Consider the following 23,319-nt stretch of genomic DNA (forward strand, 5'->3'; position numbering starts at 1 on the left):
GGAAAAAATGTAAAGAACGGGGTTCCTACATGACAGTTCCACACCTAAGAGAAGAATTTTCCTTCTCATAGACGTTTGTTTACTCATGAAAAATAAATGCAGAAATCTAAATTAAAATGTATATTGTGCTAAACTCGATGACAAGCTATGTGGTTTGATTCAACATAAACATGAATTAAAATAAATTAATGGAGCAAAAGAGGTTATGTACTCCCGTTACTCTAGAGTAAATTAATTTTTACCGGAAGATTTTTCTCTGTTGATGTCTGATGGATTCTATTTATACAGCCCCTTTTCTACCTCGGTACTCAAAGTGCTTTACAGTGCTGCCTCATTCTCAAGTGTGCGCACACACATAAACACACACAGACACTGAAGGCCACCATGCACAATGCCACCCCGCTCATCTTGCTCGAGGACACATTGACATCAGGGGAGTAAGAATCAAACCAGCGACCCATCAGCTACTAGACAGCCATTCTACCTCCGAGCCATACCAATGTTAACTGAACTACGTATGCGGGTATTGATTATGAAGCTAATTTCCATCCAAAAGTTTCTTTCTTTTTTATTTTTTTGTTATTTTTTAAGTTATTATTTTCAATTTCCAAGAATTTTCCAGGTTTTTCATGACTGTATTAACACTGGAAAAAAGAATTTGATGACAATGACGTCTGCATCAACAGAGAGTAGTTTGCAAGAGATGGAAACAATCCATACAGATGGCATCTGATGTAATCCATCCATCCATTCTCTATACTGCTTATCCGTTAAGGGTCATGGGGGGGCTGGAGTCTATCCCAGCTGACATTGGGCGAGAGGCAGGGTTCACCCTGGACGGTTCGCCAGTCCATCGCAATTGGGGGTTCAGTATCTTGCTCAAGGATACTTGGACGTGGTCACCGGGGGAAGTGAGGATCGAACCAGCGACCCTTCAGTTGCTAGACGGCCACTCTACCTCTGAGCCATGCCGCCCCCGCATCTGATGTAATGTACCGACTAAATGTTTAAATTGTTGATATTGGAGCTTCGCCCATTTCTAACATCAGAAATAAATGTGCCTGTATCTCATTTTCTGCATCTATCCGTTCAAATGCCTTTTTAATGAAGTAGTTAAGCCACTCCATCACATACAAACACTTGGCAAGCAGTACACAGGAAGATGAGCTGGTTCCCTATAACGATTAAACAACCTTCATTTAAACCCCATGCATAGCAAAAGTGCTTATCATTTAACATGATTTACTGTAACAGCTCTGGACAGAGCTGTTTCCCTGTAAACTTGGTGTCCTACTGTAGGACAGACCTTCTTCCATCACACCCTGGGGATGACTTGTGGCAGAATAAACAGCCATTTGGACCCCCGTCTCTCTCCGCGCTGACTCTTTCCATGGAAATATGTGGCTTGAATCAACGCTCTGATGACACACAGCCATCTGTTGTTGTGTTAAGTGTGCAAGGGCATGAAGTGCACAAAAACACACAATTGCTGATCCCCCCCCCGTCTTAAAATACAAAACAGATACAAGAATGTGTGTTGTCATGCCACACCAGCACACAATCACAAATGCACACACTTTATGCACATATACACCTCCTCTCTCTGTCCCTAGAGTCGCCCATCCTGAAATAGCAGAACTGAGGCCTTTTCAGTTGTTTTACTTCATAGAGCAGAGCAGGGGAATCAAATAAATAATAGACAAAGAGAGAGGGATAGTGATAGGACGACAAGTCAATGCGTCTTTTCTCTGCAACAGTGTGGCACACCTCTGAAGAAACTCTGAATCCCCTCCATTCTCCACTCAGCGGAGAGGACCAATAGATTAAAACTGCATGGCACACACTGCTAAAAATGAATAGCTCTAAAAATACATCCTTTTCACTGAGACATGAAAGGAAACTGCCTTTCCCCTGTCCAGTATTGAACAGCCATTGATTCCAAGACAAAGGCTACACCTCCTCAAAGAGGTAAGAAAAATAGCAATCATACAGGCAATTATTTTCAAATGTGCCTGCAGCGGCCGATAATGTCAGCGTGCCTCTCTTCCTAAATAAAGGGAGGGAAGGCAGGCGTCAAAGCTGCAGGCCCGCTGCTGAAGACGAATGAGCCCATCCACAGAATGCTTGGCTTTCATCTGGGTAGGATGACATGGCACCCCATGCAGTGTAAGGCAGAGCCGGGGCCTGGGGGACAGACGCGCACAGAGAGAGAGAAGAATATTGATTCTATATTCAGCTCAATGGAGCCAGCACCGCTGCAAAGACCTTCAAAAAGACCAGTGGCCAGATTGCCAGTGGCCTGCCATAGACAGCAGTCACTGGGGTTCCACAGCCTGCAGCACAGTTTTCTCCATGGACCAGCAGCACACAGTAGGCCTCTACAGCTGGACCTTTTCTAAAGGCAGAGCCAGAGTTCCTCCCTCTCTAGGCATGCACTTCAGACTCAGGCCTATTCATTTTGATGTGCAGGCACAAGAGCAGCAGCATCTGAAGAGAGGAGGGATAGAAAGCTCTCAGTTGGGCCAAACCCTCCCTCTACAATGCTGAACTACTGCAATGTTGAAATCTTCACTGGACGGGCTTCAAAGGAGGAAAATCGAGAGGCAGCTATGAAGGGGAGGGGTGAGGGGTGGACGGACCAACTGGAGGCAAATAAAGAGGTCAGTGTAAGAAGAGGTCTGGACAGAATCGCATAAAACAAGGAATTGTTCGCCTTTATTTTTCTGCCACAGCGACTATTAAAGTCCTCATACATAGCCTACCCACCACACGCAAGATTGTTTACGCCCCAGTTTTCTAAAGTTAACATACTGAGAGAGGTAGAAAGTGGGAGCAGCTAAGCATGTATAAAGGTACGGAAGGATGGACCAAGTACTGAGGATGAACAAATGAATAGAAGAAGCAGGGAGAGCTGAGAGAGAAAGAGAGAGGAGAGGAGAGGAGAGGAGAAGGACGATGAGAAAGACTCCTCACCCTACTTGAACCAATACTCATGTGCTGCAGTAAAAAGCCCTGCGGTCGATGCCTCAAGGCCCTGAGCCCACGCTTGGCCTATCAGTTTAAGATCAAAAAGAGCTCGCTTTAGCAAGACATATGGACTGAATAATGCATCTGCTTTATTTCCACAAGGCTGGATAGGGTGAGTGCCAGAAAAAAAAAGAAACAACTATGCAAATGTTAATAGCATATATGTCAATTTGTTTATTATTAGTTAGTGTGCCTGTCTGGCATTTCTGAGTGTCCAGAACCATTTTTTTTCCCCACAAGCCAGCGAGCCTTTCCACAGCGTCAGTCATTGTGATTGGGCATTGAAATGGTAGCCTGTAGCGTGATGTGAAATGGGCCTCTGTGATGTCTCATTTGAATAGTCTGACAGCCAGGAGCGGAGGAGCAGCCTTGTAATGAATTATAAATATGAGGTGGGCACAAGTTTCCTTGCAAACTGCAGCAAAAAAAAGGTGAAGCACAAAGTCAAGTTCAGTCAGAGTTAGACCGCGCTTATGACCTGCCAGCGGTTGGTTCGTCATCAAGAAAAAAAAAAAAAAAGGAAGAAAAAAAAAAAAACACTTGTTCACATACTCAGAATAAACTAAGAGCTGTTTATGCTATTATAGAAGAAGTGAAAGATGTCTGGCATGTGTTATGACATCAGCAAATATTTGTAGGTGGGGTAAAATAATTCACGGGACAGCTCTCAGAATTGAAATAGTATTCAGAATTGTAATGCTAAGGCTAATGATTACAAATATAATAGAATAAAACCCTTCACTATTAATAAGCTTAAAGTCAATGGTGGGTTGACACATCACATTTGGAGCGGCCGGTCACTGTGACCTGTGACCCCTGACATGCATGTTCTGATCTGATTTGAATCCCGCCAGAGTGCAAAGAAGAGTTATTAATTCTCACATAATGGATTAAACTCCGTAAGAGAGCACGGTTTCAACAGGTATGACGTAAGTATTGCTCAAATGAAAAAAATCTCCCTGTGCCATGATGTCAACAAATATCCTCCTTTGTCCGGCTGAGGTGACTCATCACTATACTTTGCTGTTTTTCAGCCCCGGATGTTTCTTTGAAAAACACTGCGGGGATGATGGTAGAGCAGAAAGAATCATTGTCCACCTGGGTGTTGAGTCTGCAACGTCAGCTAGCAGGTCATTTCGCCCTCTAACTGTCAGACATGTGAGGGACATCACTGGCATCCCACCATGGACCAGCTTGATGACACCTTTCTCGTGCTTGGCCTGAGTATTACACACTGTAGCACTCCTATGTCTCAGAAGCGATATATGACCTCCTTCTACATCTTCACCAAACACAAGGAATCATTTCAAGAGCAACAGTGGAGGGAACAGGGATTCTGTTTTAATTATGCCACATCATTTTGATTTCCATACCTGTACAAACTGCGAGTTGTGTGACCGTACGGACTACGGAGTCTAAGAAGTGTAACAGGGTAAGATTCTCAGTGAAACAGCTGTTCCATCTAGTGGCAAGGTTACAATACTACAACAATCACAGGGTGACGGGAATGTCAAACCAGTTGTATTTGTGTGAAACACAGAGTATAAATATCCTGTCGTGGGTTTTCAACGGTGGTTTTGTGATAGTAGTAGGTGACATAATAGCACCAGTAGCGAGAGCAGCCCTACTTACAGAGCCAGAGCTTGCACAGATGGCGGGCTGTTATGAGGTCATCAACGTAATTGTTTAAGCTATTTTCACCAGTCCACAAAGAGTTTGACTATCTTTGCCATTCCACAGGTTTAAGCACTACTAAAAACAACCAAACTCACCTGTCCATGTCCTCTGTTCGGGGACAACGAAATACTTATTTCCTAAATGGTCTGTCCCGACGTGTTCCCGAATTATGCCAAACCTCATCCGCAAAGCACCCACAATCCTGTTCATATTTCTGGGATAACACCAAAACGTTGGTGTGTGTTTCCGCCCCTTGTCAACTGTTTGTCCCCTAACTGCGTTGTTTATGCTGGTCTGCGGGAGCTGGGTAACGTTTTAACAAAGTTAATTGTGATTGGACAAGGAAACTGGCAGCGGCCAATGAGCGCTTTTGTTATTAAACTGATGTCACGTTGCAACATGGCGTCTTATTGTGTGGTAGCTACAAGAAAGCCAATGTAATTTAATCAAAAGAAGCAAGAAATTTCAGGAAATAACAGTCTAACGAAATGTACATAAGGCATTTTATTTTTACGCAGCGATATATTCTAAATCATCTATAATGATAGGGGGGTGGATGTTAGGTATGACGATAGACTCTTAGTTCAATTTCGATAACATGCTAGCCCCTTAGTTAGCATTGAATAAACACCAAGCTACATTAAACCCGATTTGTTTCAAATTTCGAAACAATGTTGGGTTTTTTATCCGCAAGGCGAACTGGTGTGGACGACCCTCTGCGACTGAGACGTGCAGAATCAACGAGAAGGTGAGAAATATCACAGGTGGTCCTTAGCTATGACTAACGTATAGAGTTGCCATTATCATTAGTCTATGCTGTACGATTATGTAGTGACGATAACGGGTTGTTTTGTTGTAAATGATAACAATTAACAATATATTTTTAAATCTGTGCAGCCCAACTTATACAAATAAAAGTCTGTTACCCTGCTAAAAATAATTCTTCCTCTACGCTCAAATCTATTTGACTCAGACAAAAATCTGACGACACTCCAACAATATTTGCCACCAAATATTGTTGATTTCACTGGAAGTTACTAGATGTAATGATACTGGCTGGATAATGTTTATAAAAGTATAAAGTTGTCTGCAGATAAACTCCCAATAAACTGATAAGTCTCATAATTGGTTCAGCATGATTATCTTGCCTCTTTTCCGATATGTGTAATAGCCTATATGTTTTCATTTGCGGTGTCATAGCTGTTTTTTTTTTAAATGGATGTACTTTAAATATCAGGGTGTCCATTTATTCATTTTTCTTCCTCAATCTGTATCTTTAAAGGGTCCTCGGTCTGACATTGAATCCAGATCGCGATGTGGACAGAGTCCATGGAAATGGCATCAACGCCATTGACATTGAAGTAATTGAGGGAAAATAGTGAGTCTGCTTGGAATCTGTTGCACTATTATTATGAATGGCCATTTTGCTAGCTTCTCTGAAACTAAATTCCAATGCAAATTGGCTTCACAGCTGATTTAATTTGCATGATTGGTAATCCTCAATGAATACACACAGTGAACAAATAATTTAAGCTAAAAAAATAACAGAATAAGATGAAGACTGTGACATATATATATATATATGTTCTGAAGATAATTTGAACTCAAAGATCTGTCACTTTATCTTTTTTTATTTGAAATGTAGTTATAGTTATAGCTTGTTTAAACTTGTTTTGCTTGTTTACAGAGTCTTGTTTATCTTGGCTTGTCTTGCTGACTGACATCTGAAAACATTTAACTTAAAGAATTTCAAAAAATCAAAAGCAGTGCGCTTTTCCTGCCGTCACCTCTGGAGTCTGGCAACAGCATTTCGAGAGAAGTTCTGGTATTCGTGATTTGTTAATTTTGTGAAAGGACGTGTGAACTCAACCCCACATCATTCTCCTTCAGTATGTTGTCTGGAGGTGCTGATGGAGTGATCGTCATTTATGACCTGGAAAACTCCTGTGGAAAACCACAATACACCTGTAAGGCAGTCTGCACCATTGGCAGGTGAATGTTATGCCTTTGACTAATTTTGTCCACTAGAGGGAGACATTTTGTTAAGCTCTCACTAACATTTTAAGATTGAACGTGAATTATATAATATAAATACGAATGAATTGGCAGATATCTGTGTTTTTGATTACAATATCATTGAATACTTGTTTACATTAATGTTCTGATGCATGAAGGGGATGTCAGTATGAACAGCCTTGTCAAATTTTTCTTGCTCCATGTACCGTTGTTCTGGTTGCAAACATGGATTTGGTTGAATGAGGCTGCATGAGAATGTAGCATGAAGGCTTGCTGTGTGACTAGTCTTTAGCCTGAAACATGCACATGGTGCTTAAAACATGGTGCTAAACCTTTTCAACGTGTTGTGGGCTGTTTTGGGTTTTTTTTGTATTTTGAAAAATTAAAATACAAAGTTTTTAATTTTCTCTGATGATGCATGTTACTCCCATGACATTTAATCACTTCTTCCCCTTGTTATATAATTTAGGTCAAGCCGTCATGTCCATAAATTCAGCGTAGAGACCGTCCAGTGGTATCCATATGACACAGGCATGTTTGTCTCCAGTTCATTTGACAAAACCATGAAGGTGTGGGACACTGAGACCCTCAAGGTAAGGCTGTCCAGACCAAGTTATAACATCATGCACTTTGAGTTATTGTTCATTCGGTAAACACGCACAGAGGCTTCCCTCTCTGACACTTAGTCGACTTTATATGCTTCACAACGGTAGGATATATTGCATTAAGTTATGTTTGAGGTGACTAACTGACAATGATTTTCTCATAGTTCCACCTCTCTTTTCCCTATTTTTATTCTTCTGTCTGTCTCTTCCACTGTTCTTATTTTCTGCTTCATGCTTTCTACCCTTCTATGCCCCGTAGTCCCATATGGCAACCTGCACTGTGCTAGAGTTACACTGGCATCACGGTTACCTCAAAAGGTCAGGGAAGGGACAGAGAAGAACCCACTGGCCTTTTCATTTGCTTTACTTTGCATGTTTCTGTCTGTACATCATTTTACCACACACATTTATACATATCAAATTATTTATTCGGGGTCTTGCACATTAGTGTGCTTTATTAGAGTGTTTTGGTGCAAACAGAGCTTCCTCTGTGTGCTTGAGCCCGTTGGCTGAGTCCATGCTGGTGCTGGCACACAGTGACAGATGGGGAACAGAGAGGCTTTTTATATTTGCTGAAGAATTTGCATTGTAACCACCACTGCCTGCTCGAGTAAGATGCCTCTTGAGCTCTCAGCTGTACTGGCCTTTATTTCTACCTAATTCATTCTCTAAACTCCTTCGCTGCATGTGCTGATTTTAAAATACTGTTAGAATTGAAGACCATAGCTTTATTTAAGGTCGTAGCTGCATATTTTTACATCGTAGCAAGTCATGTCGCAAACATAAACACACTCAACTCCATTTGAATATTGGCTACTGCCGATTGAGCCTCTCTCTGTTTGTCTGTGTCCTCTACTTGTATCACCATGTGAACCTTCAGCCAGCTGAAGTATTTGAGTTTGATGGCAATGTCTACAGCCACCATCTGTCCCCCATCGCCAGGAAACACAGTCTCATTGCAGGTGTGTTTGAATGCAGTTTCAGCTTTTGTTGAGCTTAGTGACACGGAACAAAGCAACGAGAGTAGCCGTGGCATTTCTGTTTGTATGTGCTAAAAATACTCAGAAGAGAAAACAAATCTCATTAGCTAGCCTGTCTTTCATCCATCTATTTCTCTGAGCAATGCGCTACGTGCTACAGCAAACATTGCCCTTAGCTTTGACCCAAATTTTCACCGTAGGTTATGAAATGACATGTGCCTGCAGGTGACATAAGAGGATCACAAGTTGATTACAGATAAATTCAGAAAAAAAAATTCTTTGTAAAAGGGCACAGGAAACTTTTTGTCAACTCCCCACACCATCAAGCAGGACCAACTGGTTACTCCACTGGCTGATATGATTGTAAAGGTGAACCCAGTTTTCTGTTTTCTGACATAGCACACAGTCTCCAGAAGACACGCCTGTTACTAAATCTCACTCATCATGGGTCCGTCTCAGAGTTGTTCCAGATGGTTGTCAAACAGGTTCAAACATCCTGTTGTGTTTCGAAAGATGTGTTTAAATAGTCTTTTCCTGAAAAACAGCAGTGTCTCATAGATTCTTGCTTATTTTCGGTCTCCATTAATTTTTAGATGATGTGATCATCTTTATGGTGACGAAATGCCACCGTGCTCCTCTCCTATGTGATCTTTTAGGATGAGTTTTTCCAAAGTCAGTATCAGTGACTTTTGTCATTGGCCACACCCTATCTACGAGAACCTGGAGCTCAAGTTTTGTTTTTTTAGAACTAGAGGAACATGTTACTAAAACTGTAAAAAAAAATAAAATAAAAATTGTGTAATTCTTTTATGGAGAGTTTGAAATACGTATTTAATTGCTGCCCTGTTACTCTCCTTCCGTCTTTCTTTTATCTTGTGTTTTCAGTGGGAACCAAAGACCCAAAAATCCAGCTGTGTGACCTGAAGTCTGGATCACGAATTCATGTTCTTCAGGGTCAGACCACAAGCTCACATCTGTATTGTTATTTTATTCCCACAAACAAACACAGAAGTGATGAAGAATATCTTTGTCCTGGCTTCAGGTCACAGAGCGGAGGTCCTGTCTGTGAGATGGTCACCCAGATACGAACATATCTTGGCCACTGCCAGGTAGGCACTTTAAACTGCCATTTTTTTCCCTGTGGAGTCACTTAGTTTCCCCTCAGAGATAAAGAAAAAAAAAACAAATCTGGCAGTGGACAATCCCACCATGTTGTATCCCAACAGTTCTTGTCATCCCAGTTCCCAGCCATCTGGCCACCTAGCAACCCAGAGTCAAGGAAAATGGCTGCACATCTCTAGTAGACAGCCACTGTGGTGTTCCGAGGGCCCTGTCAGTTGTAGCATATGCTAAATACAATCCCCACCTGTTTTATGCTACATTGGACCTGCTAATTAACCCATTGGGACGATTGTGCAACTGTCCCTTTGGAGTGGAAGTGATTTTGAAAACAACTGGCATAGAGAGCCTCAGTTTGTATGATATTTAATTATAGAGACTCGTGTTAAATCCCTCCAGAAAACTGACCTTTATTGTCACACACTGATATGCACACACGTGTATATGAAGTTGTGTATGTAGTTTGTTCTTGAATACAACTGCACATCCATGAACTGTCTTGAAAAAGGTGAAAACAAATAATTACCTTTTTCTCCCCTCTAAGTGCAGACAGCAAGGTGAAAGTGTGGGATGTTCGTCGCGCTGCTGGTAGTCTCTTTACTCTAGACCAGCACAACGGAGACAAGACAAAAGCCTCCTCTGAGGCAGGTACTGCCACCCAAACCTTTTCTCATTTACACTGTGTTGGTAGGACTCTTAGGGGGAAGGGGAAGAAGCCATGCAGACACTACGGTCAGATGTCTACCTGATTTTCGACTAGCAGGCGAATAATGTAGGACTTTGTCTGGATGCTTTCTGATGTCACACTACTCTACCACGGCCCGTTCAAGATTCCACAGTCATCATAAAGAGAGGCATGATAGAGTACCATTGTTTGTTTCACACAAATGTCTGGATCTAGAGCTAAACACATGTAGATCTACAAATTCAATCCATCCTGGTTCCTGATTTGTTCCTCGCATGTGTTTCTCTACAGCTGTCATGCGTAGCATATTTCAGGTTATTCAGGTTCACATGCAACCACTTAACTAGAGCAGAGGTTAACATTTTGTACACACTGTATTCATTTTCAGTGTATTTCGCTTAAGCGAAGGTGCCAAATGCTTCATAAAACCAGAATGCTATTAAATTAGTTTATGTCAGCCCCTCTTCAACTCATATTCGAGGCATTTTTTTGTTCATGCAGTAAGAACATGTCAGTGATGAGTGGATTTGTTAAGGTTGAGGGGTTATTCATGTAGGAATCCTGACAAATATGGGAGCGTTTGATAATGTGAAATTTGTTGTTTCCTGTATCTAACCAGTAAACACAGCCCACAATGGCAGAGTGAATGGTCTGTGTTTTACTGCCGATGGCCTCTACCTCCTCACTGCTGGAACTGATGACCGTATGCGACTGTGGAACAGCGCTACAGGGGAAAACACACTGGTAAGGTGGGAATTAGAGCTCCATTCGTCTAGCTTGATATCCCCTTGTTTTCTTTTCTGATAGCAACTCTTACGAGTCAGTAAGTAACATCTTCCTGAGTTGTTCTAACGAGCCGCTGAGGTTCTGTGACATTGATATTGATACATCACAGTTCCAAAAAAAACCCAAAAAAACAGATTTAAACAAAATCAACTAAACACGGAGTCCTGGGAGTTCGAGCACACTCCCATGTTAGCAGAGGTCACTGAGGTGCCCTCTGTCCCTGCAGCCGATACAGACTGCTGTCATACACTGAGGCCAACTAAGAAAACTGACCACATGACACCTGTTCTTTACAGACCACCCAGTGTCTAACTGTCTGTCATAAATGATGATAAATAATAAAATGTTCATTGGAAAAAAACAAACACATGGAACAATTACAAAGAATTACAATTACATCATCTAATCGATTTGTTTTTGCAGCCCTAATCTTGGAACTGTTTCAGTGTAACAAGAACTTCTGATAGAAATTTTTGTAAAGTACATTTTAAAATGTTGATATTAGTTTGAAACTCCTAAGTATCAAATGGTGTCCTTCATTTTATCACAATTGTTAGGAGTGGTTTTTTTTGAGTGCTGTGAAATGGTGAAAGAGAAATGAACAGAAACCAAATGATAAAGTCTCTCTGCCATAGCAGCTTTTAAGTCAACCCTCCACAAGTATGATTTTGTTTTGACAGTGAGAAAAGAAAACATGTGACAAGAAATCTGAGCAGAAAAAAATGACATTATAGGTGAAACCTTATGATCCTGAGTCCTTATAAAAATGTAAAGCTTCTATATTGAATTCAGCTCCAGGCCACACAAACCCGCCCTTAAGCCTGGGAAACTATATTATTGCCCTGGACTCTCTTACACTTTCCTGTTCCAGTTTCCTGCTCTGCCTTAGGCTGTGGTTGCCATGGTGAGAACCTTTCCACTTTCTCCTTTAATGTGAAGGGTAGATGATCTTTCATGAGGCCACACTCAGAGGCAATGGGACGGTAAATCCATGGGAATTTCTGGAGAACATTAGGATGTAAAAGAAAAAACTAATGAGGAATCCAGACCTGTGTCTCAGACATATATGAAGCCTGGATAGTACACACTGACAAGATGAAGTAATTTTTGAGATACTTTTAACATTTTAAGGAGCACTCAAATTAAGTAAATATGAATGTGATGACGCGTCCCAGAAGCCATTTCACTATTAAGCGTTTCTATATGGACCTGAACACACACAAATCCCCAAACTTTGTTCCTTTACCGTTTGTCCTTCAGGTAAATTATGGGAAGGTCTGCAACGAGAGCCGTAAAAGGCTGCAGTTCACAGTGTCACGAGGCTGCAGCCCAGAGTTTGTGTTTGTGCCGTGTGGCAGCTCAGTAGCAGTGTACGCCCTCCACACAGGAGAACAGGTCACGATGCTCAGGGGTCACTACAACCAGGTCGACTGCTGTGAGTTCCACCCAGACTACCAGGTGAGACACACTGATGTCCTGAAAGGACCACTGCCTTCTACAGATGACCGCAGCGAGCAAGTGTGCTGCGTGTACTGTTTTCATAGTAGTATGCTGTGGGACACTGTTGAATTGATAGGTCAGGCGCCTGTATCACAAAGCAAGATAAATATACCCAGTATATCTCGATCGCTATGTTACATCTAATGGTTCTGAGAATCTCTCTCGTGAACTCACTTCTTGCATTGACAGTTTTATCTTATTCATTTAATTTTCAGGCTAATTATGTTTTTGAATGCTGGTTTCCCCTGGTGCTTGTTTGGTAAAGCAGCATCACATGTTCTTTCATTTCTTGTTTGGAGGTTTAAGAACAGTATCAGGAGACGTGGGCGGCACGGTGGTACAGTGGTTAGCACTGTCCAGTTCAGGGTTCGAGCCCTGGCTCACGCATGGGATCTTTCTGTGTGGAGTCTGCATGTTGTCCCTGTTCCTGTGTGGGTTCTCTCTGGTACTCCAGCTTCCTCCCACAGTCCAAAGACATCAAGAGGGGACGAGGCTGATTGATACTCTAAATTGACTGTAGGTGTGACTGTGAGTGTGAATGGTTGTCTGTCTCTATGTGTTGGCCCTGTGATGGACTGGTGACCTGTCCAGGGTGAACCCCGCCTTTCACCTGAAGGCCGCTGGAATAGGCTCCAGCCCCCCGTGACCCTTAACAGGACAAGTGTTAGAAAATGGATGGATGGATGGATCAGGAGACATGTGTGACCACGTTCTTTTTTATGCAGGAGCTGTATAGCGGCGGTAAAGACTGCAACATCCTGGCATGGGTCCCTGTCCTTCGTGTGGATGTAGAGGAAGAGTCTAACCGTGAAAATAAGGTACAAGCCCTAGCAAGGAATGAAGGGAAAACTGATGGATATTCCTGCAATAGCTGTGTTCTAAGGCCCACAGTTATAATTCTCTTTGAAAACTTGGACGCTTTATAATGCAACAACGCAGTTTTAGCAAAGGCTTGTCCTCTGAAGGAATTTAAATTATGACACCTCAGCATTACTTCTCACATCGCTATGCGCCAGCACACAGGAACACTGTCTGCTCAAAGCTTTTATGCCGCACTACATTCTAGACATGCTTATTAGACTAAAAATGGCTGCATCAAGTTCCTGTATTTTTCCAGTAGAACAAGATGGTTCATTTATCAGATTAATTCAGATGTTGCCAGCAGTTCTGTTTTAACAATGGATCTATTTAAAGCAGATATAATGTATGTTTTGTGTATATATGTATATATAATAGTAATATATCAAATCAAGGGTTCTAGCGTATCTAAGTCCAGTGAATTATCACCAAACCCGCATCTCTCCTTAGAAACTCTATATAAAGCTCCATTTGTAGTGAGTGCCTGCTCATTGTTTAGCTGTCTCACCTGTAACTTTTCTGTTTTGGCTCACTCTCTATGACACATGATCTTGTTCAGCCTGCCGCTGCTGCTCCTTTGGAAAAAGTTCCAGAAATGTTCTCGTGCTCAGCAGCGAATGGAAACACACTTTTGGCTGGTGAACATAATAGGACCAACTAAGTGGTACGATTAAGTTCCATGTTTTGGCTCTTTACAGGATGCTGCTGCTGGCCAGTCTTCAGTGAACGCTGCCTTTCAGGATGCATGGAGCAGCGATGAAGATTAACACACGTGTCGATACATGTGTCTAACCCTCTTATTACCACGCCTCCTTCACAATTAACTTGTCAAAGTAATGTCAGGTTCAGCTTTGGATTCCTTTGGAGATAATAAAGGGTATAAAGAAATTTGTCCTGCCTCATCAATAACACAAAAGCCTTAAAATTCAACCAAGATGTGTAAGTTATCTTTATACATAGGCACAGTGTCATTTTGTTGTCCTTTTTTTTTTTTTTTTTACATCAGAAAGCTAACAATTATGCCGTATGCTGAGCAAGTTTCCTCTCATCCATGTGTCCACCTATTAAAAACAATACTGTGTATATAATAAACGAATTTTACAGTTTCTTTCTTAGTGCTGCTTCTTTTCTTATCATTGAGTGTTCACAGATCAGAGCCTGCGAAAGAGAGCTTTGTGTTTTACAAGGGTCTTTCCGCGCGCGCGTGTGTGTGTGTGTGTGTGTGTGTGTGTGTGTGTTGGTTCTCTATTGCTGGCTGAGAAGTGATTATACATAATCCTCATGTGGGTGTTACCTGTCTTTCAAAAACATACATTGTCCTGTCACTCCTACAAGCATTTGCATTTGTTTATATTTATTGTTGTAAGCCTGCTGAAAGTGATACTGAAACCCCTCACTTCCCTCTCTCAGTTTGACATCTCAACAAAAAAATGTGGAGTCTTAATGAGGCTTCTAGCTGACCAACAACACAGATGATAGCACAGAACAGCATCAAGTTATGTCGAGATTTGTGCTTTCATAGTTTTTCGTAGTATTTAATTAACTTTCTGGCTCTGTATTACTGATTATAAATATAATCATCAATATCAGAATCTGTGGTCTGGTTCTCTGCCCCTCCATAAGAAAACAGATTTTGAAAGTATGTGCTGTGTAAATTTGATGGTTCAGTTGAGATGGACAGACTCTTGATTAATTCTGATTTACTTCAAGAAGTTTTTCAGTTGTATCAAATGTAGCTTGTCATTGATTGTAGTTCAATATAAGATGGTCAGTTTTGACATGGATTTCTCTGTATTTTTCAAGTTTTGACAGATGTTTCTGAGAAAATAAGGTCATGAAATTTTCCCTAAAAAGTGTTGAAAAATCATGGAAACTTATTGATAACGTGTCTCAACATTATTTATGGTTCCTGGGTTTATTTGTGGGCCGCTTGCATATAGTTTTTAACATTTTGAAACATTTCCTTTAATTGTGGTGTATGGTATTTGTAACTTACGTTTTTCTATTGTTTTTGATTGTCTGCTGAAATAAGCCATCTTGAAATTTGCATTTTAAAAGCTTCCATATAAATAAAACTAATTCTTCTTATTATTATTATTATCAATAAAGTTCAATGTGTCAACATTAATAAACTGTGTAAAAAGTAAAAGTATTTTCAAGGCCTAATAGAGGTTCATATTATAGAGCCAGTTCCTCTGCAATGTAGCTATACGTCGCCTTTATGACAAATACCAAAAACATTGCATTATTTTCACCAATTTCTGTGACATCACTTCAATCTGCCAGATTATAAAAGTCAGCATGCATATGAAATTCTTGACGTTTTTTTTCTCCCCCTGAAACCTGATTTCGTCCGGCAGAACGCTCAGTACTGACGTCATCAATGAGGCATCGCTGAGGAATGAATCGATGAGCCACAAATCAACCAATCAGCGACCGAGAAGTTCAGGCGAGTTGACGCGCCGCCCCCAAGTGATGGCCAAAAAGAGGGAGTGACGCGCTCATCACCAGTGAGCAGGAGACACACCTGAGTGAGATTAGCAGGTGAGCTGCGTGGAGGTTGTCGCCGCGACTGGAGGGGTTTCCATTGATCGCTACAGCATCGGAGGTTAGTAGCGGATTTTTGTGATTCTAACTTGAAACTACCGGATTTGTAACGGTAATTTTGGTTGTTCACGCCTGCTACGGAGACCGGGCGAAGACGAGTCAGGGATTATTGACACATTTCCCGCTGTTGCGAGCTGGATAGAAGCTGCTGGACTTGTTTTTTCAGTTGCCTCACCTTTTTATTGTAGTACACCGATACTGTTTGTTTCGAAAAGACAAACACAAGTTGTTCTTTTTAAATAAAAAAGCTCTTTCTTAATATGCTTTTAACATACTTTTTTTTTTGTTTATGAATGGACCAATTGGAATTTTTCAGCACGTGAGAACTTAAATTCTAGTAATTAGAATCAAGTAAACGACGTACAGCCGGTAACATTGCTGGTGCTTCCTTTTTTAATTTACTTCTATTGAACACATGGATATTTGGCCATGCCTGATTTTGTGTGTGTATGTGTCCTACAACTACACACAATGAAGTGTGCAGTTTGTTTTTTTTAGTTTTTTTTTTTTTAAACATTAGATTAATTAGTGGTGTCTCAACATCGGCGTGTTTCGTAATCTCTGCGTATGTGAAACTGGTCAGGCCGGTCAGAAGAACTTCACTTCACTTCACTTAAATGGCAGCCCGGGTAACTGCCAGCTACGCTTTACGTCCCTAATTTTATAAACCCCTTTTTTTATTTGACTAATAAACATTTATTAGCCTTCTGGTTTGTTATTGTGGTCTGCTGGTGCTAGGAACACTGGGAAAATGCCATCCAGTTTAGTGTGATTAGAAAACTAAATGTGAACATTTTATAGCCAAAAACGGCTTGCTCTCTTTCCCCCTCTCAAAGGTTTACATAAGTTTTTAACTGTTTCAATGCCAAAATTGTATTTATTGGTGTGAAACATGCCAAGACAGGGGGTACATGTACTGTGCTGGCCTTCCCTGTCTATGTCCTCAGATATTGCCTGTCTGACTTTGTTCCGAGACTGCCACTCATTGTACTACCCATACACTCTTGTCTTTGTCTGCCACAGATGCTTCCAAGCGCCATACAGAATGTCTGAATGACCTTTTAGCACCCACGTACAGCCCAGTCCCCAGCGTGATTATATATCTATAGAAATTGTCATTCTGTCAACAACTGCATGCACCAGTTGTTTGGTTGAAGCTTAAAATTGAGGAACAAGTTATTTCTGTTGTTGTTGTGTTTGGTAGCATTCTAGCGGTGCTGCAACAAAAGCCAGAAAGTGAACTTCCTCTTTGCTCTCTAGGTTAACAAGAATCGTCCACAAGGAGGAATGGAAATCGACGATATAAAGTCGACAGCTGCGCTTATGTATGATCGGTTCATCCAAAATGCAGGTGAGTTTATACATTGAAACTTGTAAAGCGTCAGTAGACTTACCTGACATGTATGTGACTCGTCAAATAACCATTTGTTACAGACTCGAGGACGGGAAACTGGTTTCTTATGTCTTCTCCTCTCCCTCAAACCATCATCATTGCGGCGTATATTTACTTTGTCACATCGCTGGGACCTTGGCTGATGGAGAACCGCAAAGGCTTTGACCTTAAAGGAATTCTTATTGTTTACAACTTTGGCGTGGTGGCGCTCTCGCTCTACATGTGCTATGAGGTATGTCATTTGATTTATCGTTTGCAGAGCACAGGTTCAAATTGAACCCAACAAATGGTGTTCTATGAATTTGTCCTCACGCAACCAAAATCTGACTAGGAGAGCAAAGCTGTGGGGACTGCAATCAAACCAAATGTACAGAAAGTCAGATTTGATCAAAATTATTAATGTGAATTCGAAGAAGTCCTACCCTCCCGTCTTGAGATGGGAGGGTAGGACTTGTGCTAAAAGATGTACTTTATATCCATATTGGCCAGTATGGCGCCAAAGCTGTAGCTATCATCACAACTTGCTAACACACACGCGTTTAATCCCACCACACTTGTCTGACCAAAGAGAGGGAGCATCTGGTGTGACTGTCTTTATGTTTAGAAAACGTATTGGTAAAGAGCCCTGGAGTGACACTCACTAGTGCGTCATGTCAGGGCTGTGTACTTAACGAGCAATAAACCTTCTTTATGGCAAACATTTTGATTACACAACGGCCGTAAACATGTCACTGTATGGCATGTTTGCATCTGCTTTGACTAAACTACTGTTTATCTTGTTAGTTTATCATGTCTGGATGGGGAACAGGATACTCATTCCACTGTGACCTAGTTGACTACTCCGACTCGCCGCAGGCTATGAGGGTAAGTCTGTCTCAACCACATCAGCTGTTTGTTCTCAAGTCAACAGCTGATCGAAGTGTTTGAAGTCGCTAATCAAATTTGTCTCCTCTAGATGGCAGCAACGTGCTGGCTTTACTATTTCTCAAAGTTCATAGAGATGCTGGACACAGTAAGTTCAAACTCCTTGGCTCAGGGACATCAACACAGTAAATCCATGGAACATTTGTCACATAGCAGCATTAGTTCCTGGTAGTCGTTTTTGTTTTTTAAATTAAACATGTATATTGTAATTGTTTTGCAGGTATTTTTTGTGTTGAGGAAGAAAACCAGCCAGGTGACGTTCCTTCATGTGTACCATCATTCAATCATGCCCTTCACCTGGTGGTTCGGTGTCCGGTTTGCTCCAGGTACTAAATTCACTCTTCGTAATGTGTGAACAATGTGCTGCATGACACTTCATGCATTTAATTGTTTTTTTTACTGTGGTTTGTTTTCAGGTGGTCTGGGGACTTTCCATGCTCTGCTCAACTGCATCGTCCACGTCATCATGTACACATACTACGGTCTGACAGCCATGGGCCCACAGTACCAGAAGTACCTGTGGTGGAAGAAGTACCTCACTACCATTCAGCTGGTAAGTTAACTGATGACGTGGCTGCTGTCCACTGTTCCCCAGCTATAACTTAAAGACGGCTTCTCCCATCTCCTAGATCCAGTTTGTTATGTCGACCAGCCACATCGCCCAGTATTTCTTCATGAAGGACTGCCCCTACCAGTTCCCCATCTTCATCTACATCATCGGCCTCTATAGCCTGATTTTCTTGTTCCTCTTCCTCAACTTCTGGTACCACGCCTACACCAAAGGCAAGAGGCTTCCCAAAGTACTCCAGGCACAGATGTGGGGACACCACACCAATGGCGTCATGAATGGAAATGCCAAAAGTGAGTGACGCAGGTCGGGGGGTTCGGGGTTGACCTCACTTGCGTCAGCAAACCGCTATGGTGGTCATGAAACTCAACTTGTCTGGACTGTAATTTTTGATTGCGTTCCTACTTGCAACTGCGGAAGACGATCTTTAAATGACGACCAAAGAGATTTTAACTTTATTGACCCGCGCTGATGGGCCTTGTATATCTTGTTTACATGGAAGGTAAAGCCTACATTTTTTGCCACGGAATGTCTAAATATCCCTCCATTCCTACACCATTTTAAATCTGCCAGAAACCTGCTATTTATTCTGACTACATGTTGGGGTTTGACCAACACATGACTGAAAACTCAAAGGACAGCTACAGTCAGACTGGGCCTCCTCTCAAACTTGTTTTTACTTGTGACTTCTCAGACTTTTTAGGAAATCCTTTTTTTTTTTTTTTTTAAGTTGTGCACTGAGAAGTTAAGGGTTTATTTCACCAAGCCTAAATGGATATTTGTGGTTTTGAGTCAAAATATTTTGAAAATTTAGGCTACATTTTGCTTTCACATAACTGTTAAATTGTTACATGCATGCAGAACAGGGTGTCTTGTTTTTTGTTTGTTTTTTTTTTTATAAGAGAATCTAGATCATTTGTGCAGCCTCCCCTCTTGCTTGAGTCACACGTGCTGATGGTACAGACTAAATGGCAACAACCTATTTTACTTCTCCTGTGACGCTGGCGTGACCATTTGAAAGCTAAGAGGAGGCTAGTTTTGACTGCTGTTGTGTTTGTAGGATCCAGAGCGCTAGCTAACTTTACTTATTCCAGGGGGAAAAGGCAAGGCAGAAATTTACATCTTTCGAACTAAGTAACTCACAGATGAAACCAGTCCTCACTGGGCTGGAGTGCTAAGCTGAGGAGAAAAAGGACTTCAGAAAGCTGCAGTTCCTTGTGTTGTGTTTTAATCTGAGCTCGCTCTCGAGAGTATTCGTTATGATCTTCAGCTGAAAAGTGAACGTAATACTGCTCCTGTGGTGACAGAGGACACGGCATCAAGCTTGGTGGAGGTGTAGATGAGGCCCTTGTGACAAATATTTGCTAAAGTATAAAACTGTAGGTGAAGAGCTTTGTCTGATCCCTTCCTGTAAACCCAATACTGTGTGAATATATTTGATGTGAAGTTTATATTTTATGTATTTATGTGAAAATAAATGATCGCTGTACTTTGAAGTATCTGCCCTCTTTATTCTGTTCAATTAGCACTCAAACAGTGTGAAAAGTCATGCAACCCCTTTGGACATTTCAAAGTCAAACAAATCATTCTCAACAAACAGGACTGGAAAACCTTACACTTCATGCATCAAAACTTTAAGTGTTTTGATGCCTTTAAGGAGTCCTAAGTCCTTTCAGCAAGTTCAAACATTTCACATGTCTAACGGGACACATGATTTTAGCATCAACAGTAACTCGGTTTTCATGGCTGTGCGCAGGGCACCATCTCTAAACGCCCGCAGCACATACTTTCTACAGTGAGGTTGAACAGATGCAATCAAACTTGTGTGCAGGTGTTGTACAGATTTGTACCAGCTATTGAATGTGTTATGATTAAACTACTGTGCAAAAAAAGACTTGCGTCCCTTCAGAATTTGAAATCTATTTTTTAAGGAAGCTCTTGGGAAATCTCATTTTAAACCAAGGTTCCTGGACTGAAATGAGCCCCTTTCAACAGTAGGTGGCGGTGGTGACACATTTTGGACTACTGACGGTTTTAGGTGGGTCACTGCACATTACAGATCAAATTAATGTCACAATCATGAAAAAAGCTGAGCTGTACATTTTCTTTCATGTACTGTTAAATATTTCCAAAATGTATCAAACAGATGCAGAACAGATTTTTTTTCAACCACAAAAAATACAAAACCAAACGTGTTGTCTCTGCCAGCTGGTGGAGGGTGCAAATGCATTTCATTTAAAGGTAAAAAACCAAAAAAAAACCTGCCTTGGTGGTAGACTTGCTTTCCGATGAGAACCCAAGCATTACTCACTCAGGCAGGAAAGGAATGTCTTCAAAACAGTTAATGTCTTGAAGAGTCTGGATGTCAAACCAGCTGAGAATTTGTAGCTGGATTTGAGAGGCCGTTCATCCAACCTGACAGAGCTCGACTGCTTCTGGAGGGACAGACTGCAGTTTCCACATGGGCTGCAACCCTGATTACCTACGCTCAGACGGACACAACACTTTCAAAATGTGTTTAAATACTAAATTAGACATTTGACATTAAATCCCAATTCTTATAATAAACCCATTAAACCTACTTTGAGTCAGTAAAACATGAAAGCTTACACCTGGGTTTTATTATGGAAGTGTACGATTACTTCTTTAAGGAACCCCAGGTGGGAACCGACATAACACCCTTGCCTTTACAAGATTATACATTTTCATATGTAACACAATATACATATTCATTAGTATGCTGGAAAGCATGCAGCATGTTCTCTGTCTAATACCTCCCCACCACACATCCATCACGAGCGCTGCCATGCCCGTGAAAGAGGAGAGCACACTGACCTGTCTACTACTCATCAGTACCTCCTTCTGCACTCAAGTGGCTAATGATGCTGCCACCAACCGACAGCCTCACAGCTTTTTTCTTGAACGCCACTCTGCTGTGGGATGGCGCATACGAGAGGTTTCTCATCTCATAGGAAGCTTGAAATTAAAGGAATAATTCAACAGACTGTTTTGCTTTAAATATACTGTAGTTTCTGAACGAATGCATGCATCAGGACATTTAGGGCATGGATGATCGCTCTCCAACATGATGAGTTCCAACAACTCCTGTCTGACTCGGAGCCAGCCTCGCAGGTCCTTCTCTGGTTTTAATGTGTGAGAGGCTGATAGGTCATTATAAAGCTGAACGTGTGAGACGGCTCATCTCTGCGAAAATGTGTAACACATGTGAGGTGAGTCAGAAACTAAGGTGTTTTATTCCTTCTCCCCGACTCAGTCTCACCAGGGAAAGGCACTGCTTTTGCTACAGAAAATAAGCCATACAGCACTTGTACCATTTTGATTAATAACTGGCAGTGTTTTGCATCCTCTAATGGTATTTGTGTTATAAGGAATGATAAGGAAATTTACGAAATGATGAGACTAAGTATCAACAACTGCCATTTTCATGTTCACTTTGTAAAGAAAAAAAAACTGCACTTTTATGATAATCCAGTTTATTGGGAATTTTACAGAGGAACAGGTCACTCCTCTGTCACACTACAAATGAATTCAACAGGATCTAACTGTATCTGTGCAGTGACATATTTCTACATTAGAATTTATTCAAATGCAGCAGTGATGAAGAGAACTGTTGAAGTAATCAGCACACTTTAAAATCGCCGTGAATTGGGGACGGCATGTGCTATGAAGGACAAAAGCTATGCCCCCACATGGTAAAATGTTGATTTGGGAGTCAGTGGTAGTCGTGGTAAAGTAAGCCCACAGGAAATGAATCCAAGTCCACATAAATACCGCAAAAGTGACGTAAGTTAACGTGTGTGTCCCTAATCAACTTCTCACTCGCACAATCCCGGTTATTTCACAAGAGTTTTCTCTATTTGTGTCAATGCTCTCACTGATTTGAGGTGGGCAGGGCTCAGTTGGCAAAAGTTAAGGAAGGAAAGGAAAAATTTTCGCACCATTTGAATCAAAATATGATGTCAGTTATGGGATTGTTGACTTAGGTTCCCTGACTACTGTCAATTAAATTAGATCCCACCACACCCATGCTGTCTTGATGAGATTAGATGAGGTTTTGGAACTTATTTAAGGATGCTTTTTCTAATTTTTACTTTGTTCCTTGTGTTATTAACATTTAAACATGCAATAGGCACCACAGTCTGTGAGGTGTGTCTCCTTTGCAGCTAACAAATGCAGTAAACTGCTTATTTTGATATTAGAAAGATGAGGTCGGGGTGTGTGATTTTTTGTTGTTGTGTATACGTTAGTTGTGAAGTTTGTCTCATTTACACTTTAGTTTTGACCCTTGGATTATTTGTTGTATTTGGCAAAGAATCTCTTCCCTTCCTGTTGTATTTTGAAATCACTTCCCCCGTCTTCTTCCTATCTCCTTTTCCCCAGCCTTAATGAGTTAATCAGTCCTAATCAGTCACAGCCTTGTTCACAGTGTCTCTCGTCCAATCAGCTCCATCCCTGCCCTCTTGTTCCCACACCTGTTACTAGTTGTGTCATTAGTTGAGTTTATATTTTAGTGTCACTGGTTGTCTCTTTTCAGTCATTTTCAAATTGTCTGG

The 23,319-nt window shown here is 41.3% G+C and overlaps 3 protein-coding genes across 4 annotated transcripts in view; 2 read left to right on the plus strand and 1 right to left on the minus strand.

Annotated features, from left to right (window-relative positions):
* The window catches only part of ndufaf2 (NADH:ubiquinone oxidoreductase complex assembly factor 2), a 13,292-nt gene extending 8,269 nt beyond the window's left edge, over positions 1-5,023 (minus strand). The window contains exon 1 of the mRNA XM_086206390.1: positions 4,800-5,023. Within this exon, the coding sequence (XP_086062516.1) occupies positions 4,800-4,914 (115 nt within the window). The 5' untranslated portion in view covers positions 4,915-5,023. The remainder of the gene's footprint in view (positions 1-4,799) is intronic.
* Positions 5,024-5,067: 44 nt separating this feature from the next.
* On the plus strand, positions 5,068-14,361 carry ercc8 (excision repair cross-complementation group 8). 2 transcript variants are annotated; one of them, XM_086206388.1, is made up of 12 exons: positions 5,068-5,452; positions 5,987-6,082; positions 6,595-6,696; positions 7,190-7,313; positions 8,206-8,287; positions 9,191-9,259; positions 9,348-9,414; positions 9,969-10,072; positions 10,729-10,853; positions 12,156-12,353; positions 13,121-13,213; positions 13,952-14,361. In XM_086206388.1, the coding sequence occupies exons 1-12, from the start codon at positions 5,376-5,378 to the stop codon at positions 14,018-14,020; spliced, it is 1,206 nt and encodes a 401-aa protein (XP_086062514.1). In that variant the 5' UTR covers positions 5,068-5,375; the 3' UTR covers positions 14,021-14,361. The 2 variants fall into 2 exon arrangements, with proteins under 2 accessions (XP_086062514.1, XP_086062515.1); XM_086206389.1 differs by lacking the exons at positions 9,191-9,259; positions 9,348-9,414; positions 9,969-10,072.
* Positions 14,362-15,708: 1,347 nt separating this feature from the next.
* Positions 15,709-20,241, plus strand: elovl7a (ELOVL fatty acid elongase 7a). Its single transcript, XM_086206393.1, has 8 exons — positions 15,709-15,861; positions 17,121-17,211; positions 17,295-17,485; positions 18,037-18,117; positions 18,209-18,265; positions 18,398-18,503; positions 18,594-18,730; positions 18,807-20,241. Exons 2-8 carry the CDS (start codon positions 17,148-17,150, stop codon positions 19,044-19,046), a joined length of 876 nt encoding a protein of 291 aa, XP_086062519.1. The 5' UTR covers positions 15,709-15,861; positions 17,121-17,147; the 3' UTR covers positions 19,047-20,241.
* The last annotated feature ends 3,078 nt before the right edge of the window (positions 20,242-23,319 follow it).

This window comes from Aulostomus chinensis, chromosome 6 (genome assembly GCF_037954235.1).
Source record: "Aulostomus chinensis isolate RoL2024-O1b breed Wild chromosome 6, RoL_Achi_v1.0, whole genome shotgun sequence".
In the NCBI taxonomy this organism is placed as follows: domain Eukaryota; kingdom Metazoa; phylum Chordata; class Actinopteri; order Syngnathiformes; family Aulostomidae; genus Aulostomus; species Aulostomus chinensis.

Coding starts and splice junctions, on each gene's coding strand:
- elovl7a (XM_086206393.1), top strand. CDS start 17,148: ATGGAAATCGACGATATAAAGTCGACAGCTGCGCTTATGTATGATCGG. Junction 18,118..18,208: donor ACTCGCCGCAGGCTATGAGG/GTAAGTCTGTCT, acceptor TGTCTCCTCTAG/ATGGCAGCAACGTGCTGGCT. Junction 18,731..18,806: donor ACCTCACTACCATTCAGCTG/GTAAGTTAACTG, acceptor CCCATCTCCTAG/ATCCAGTTTGTTATGTCGAC.
- ercc8 (XM_086206388.1), top strand. CDS start 5,376: ATGTTGGGTTTTTTATCCGCAAGGCGAACTGGTGTGGACGACCCTCTG. Junction 7,314..8,205: donor GGGACACTGAGACCCTCAAG/GTAAGGCTGTCC, acceptor GTGAACCTTCAG/CCAGCTGAAGTATTTGAGTT. Junction 12,354..13,120: donor AGTTCCACCCAGACTACCAG/GTGAGACACACT, acceptor TTTTTTATGCAG/GAGCTGTATAGCGGCGGTAA.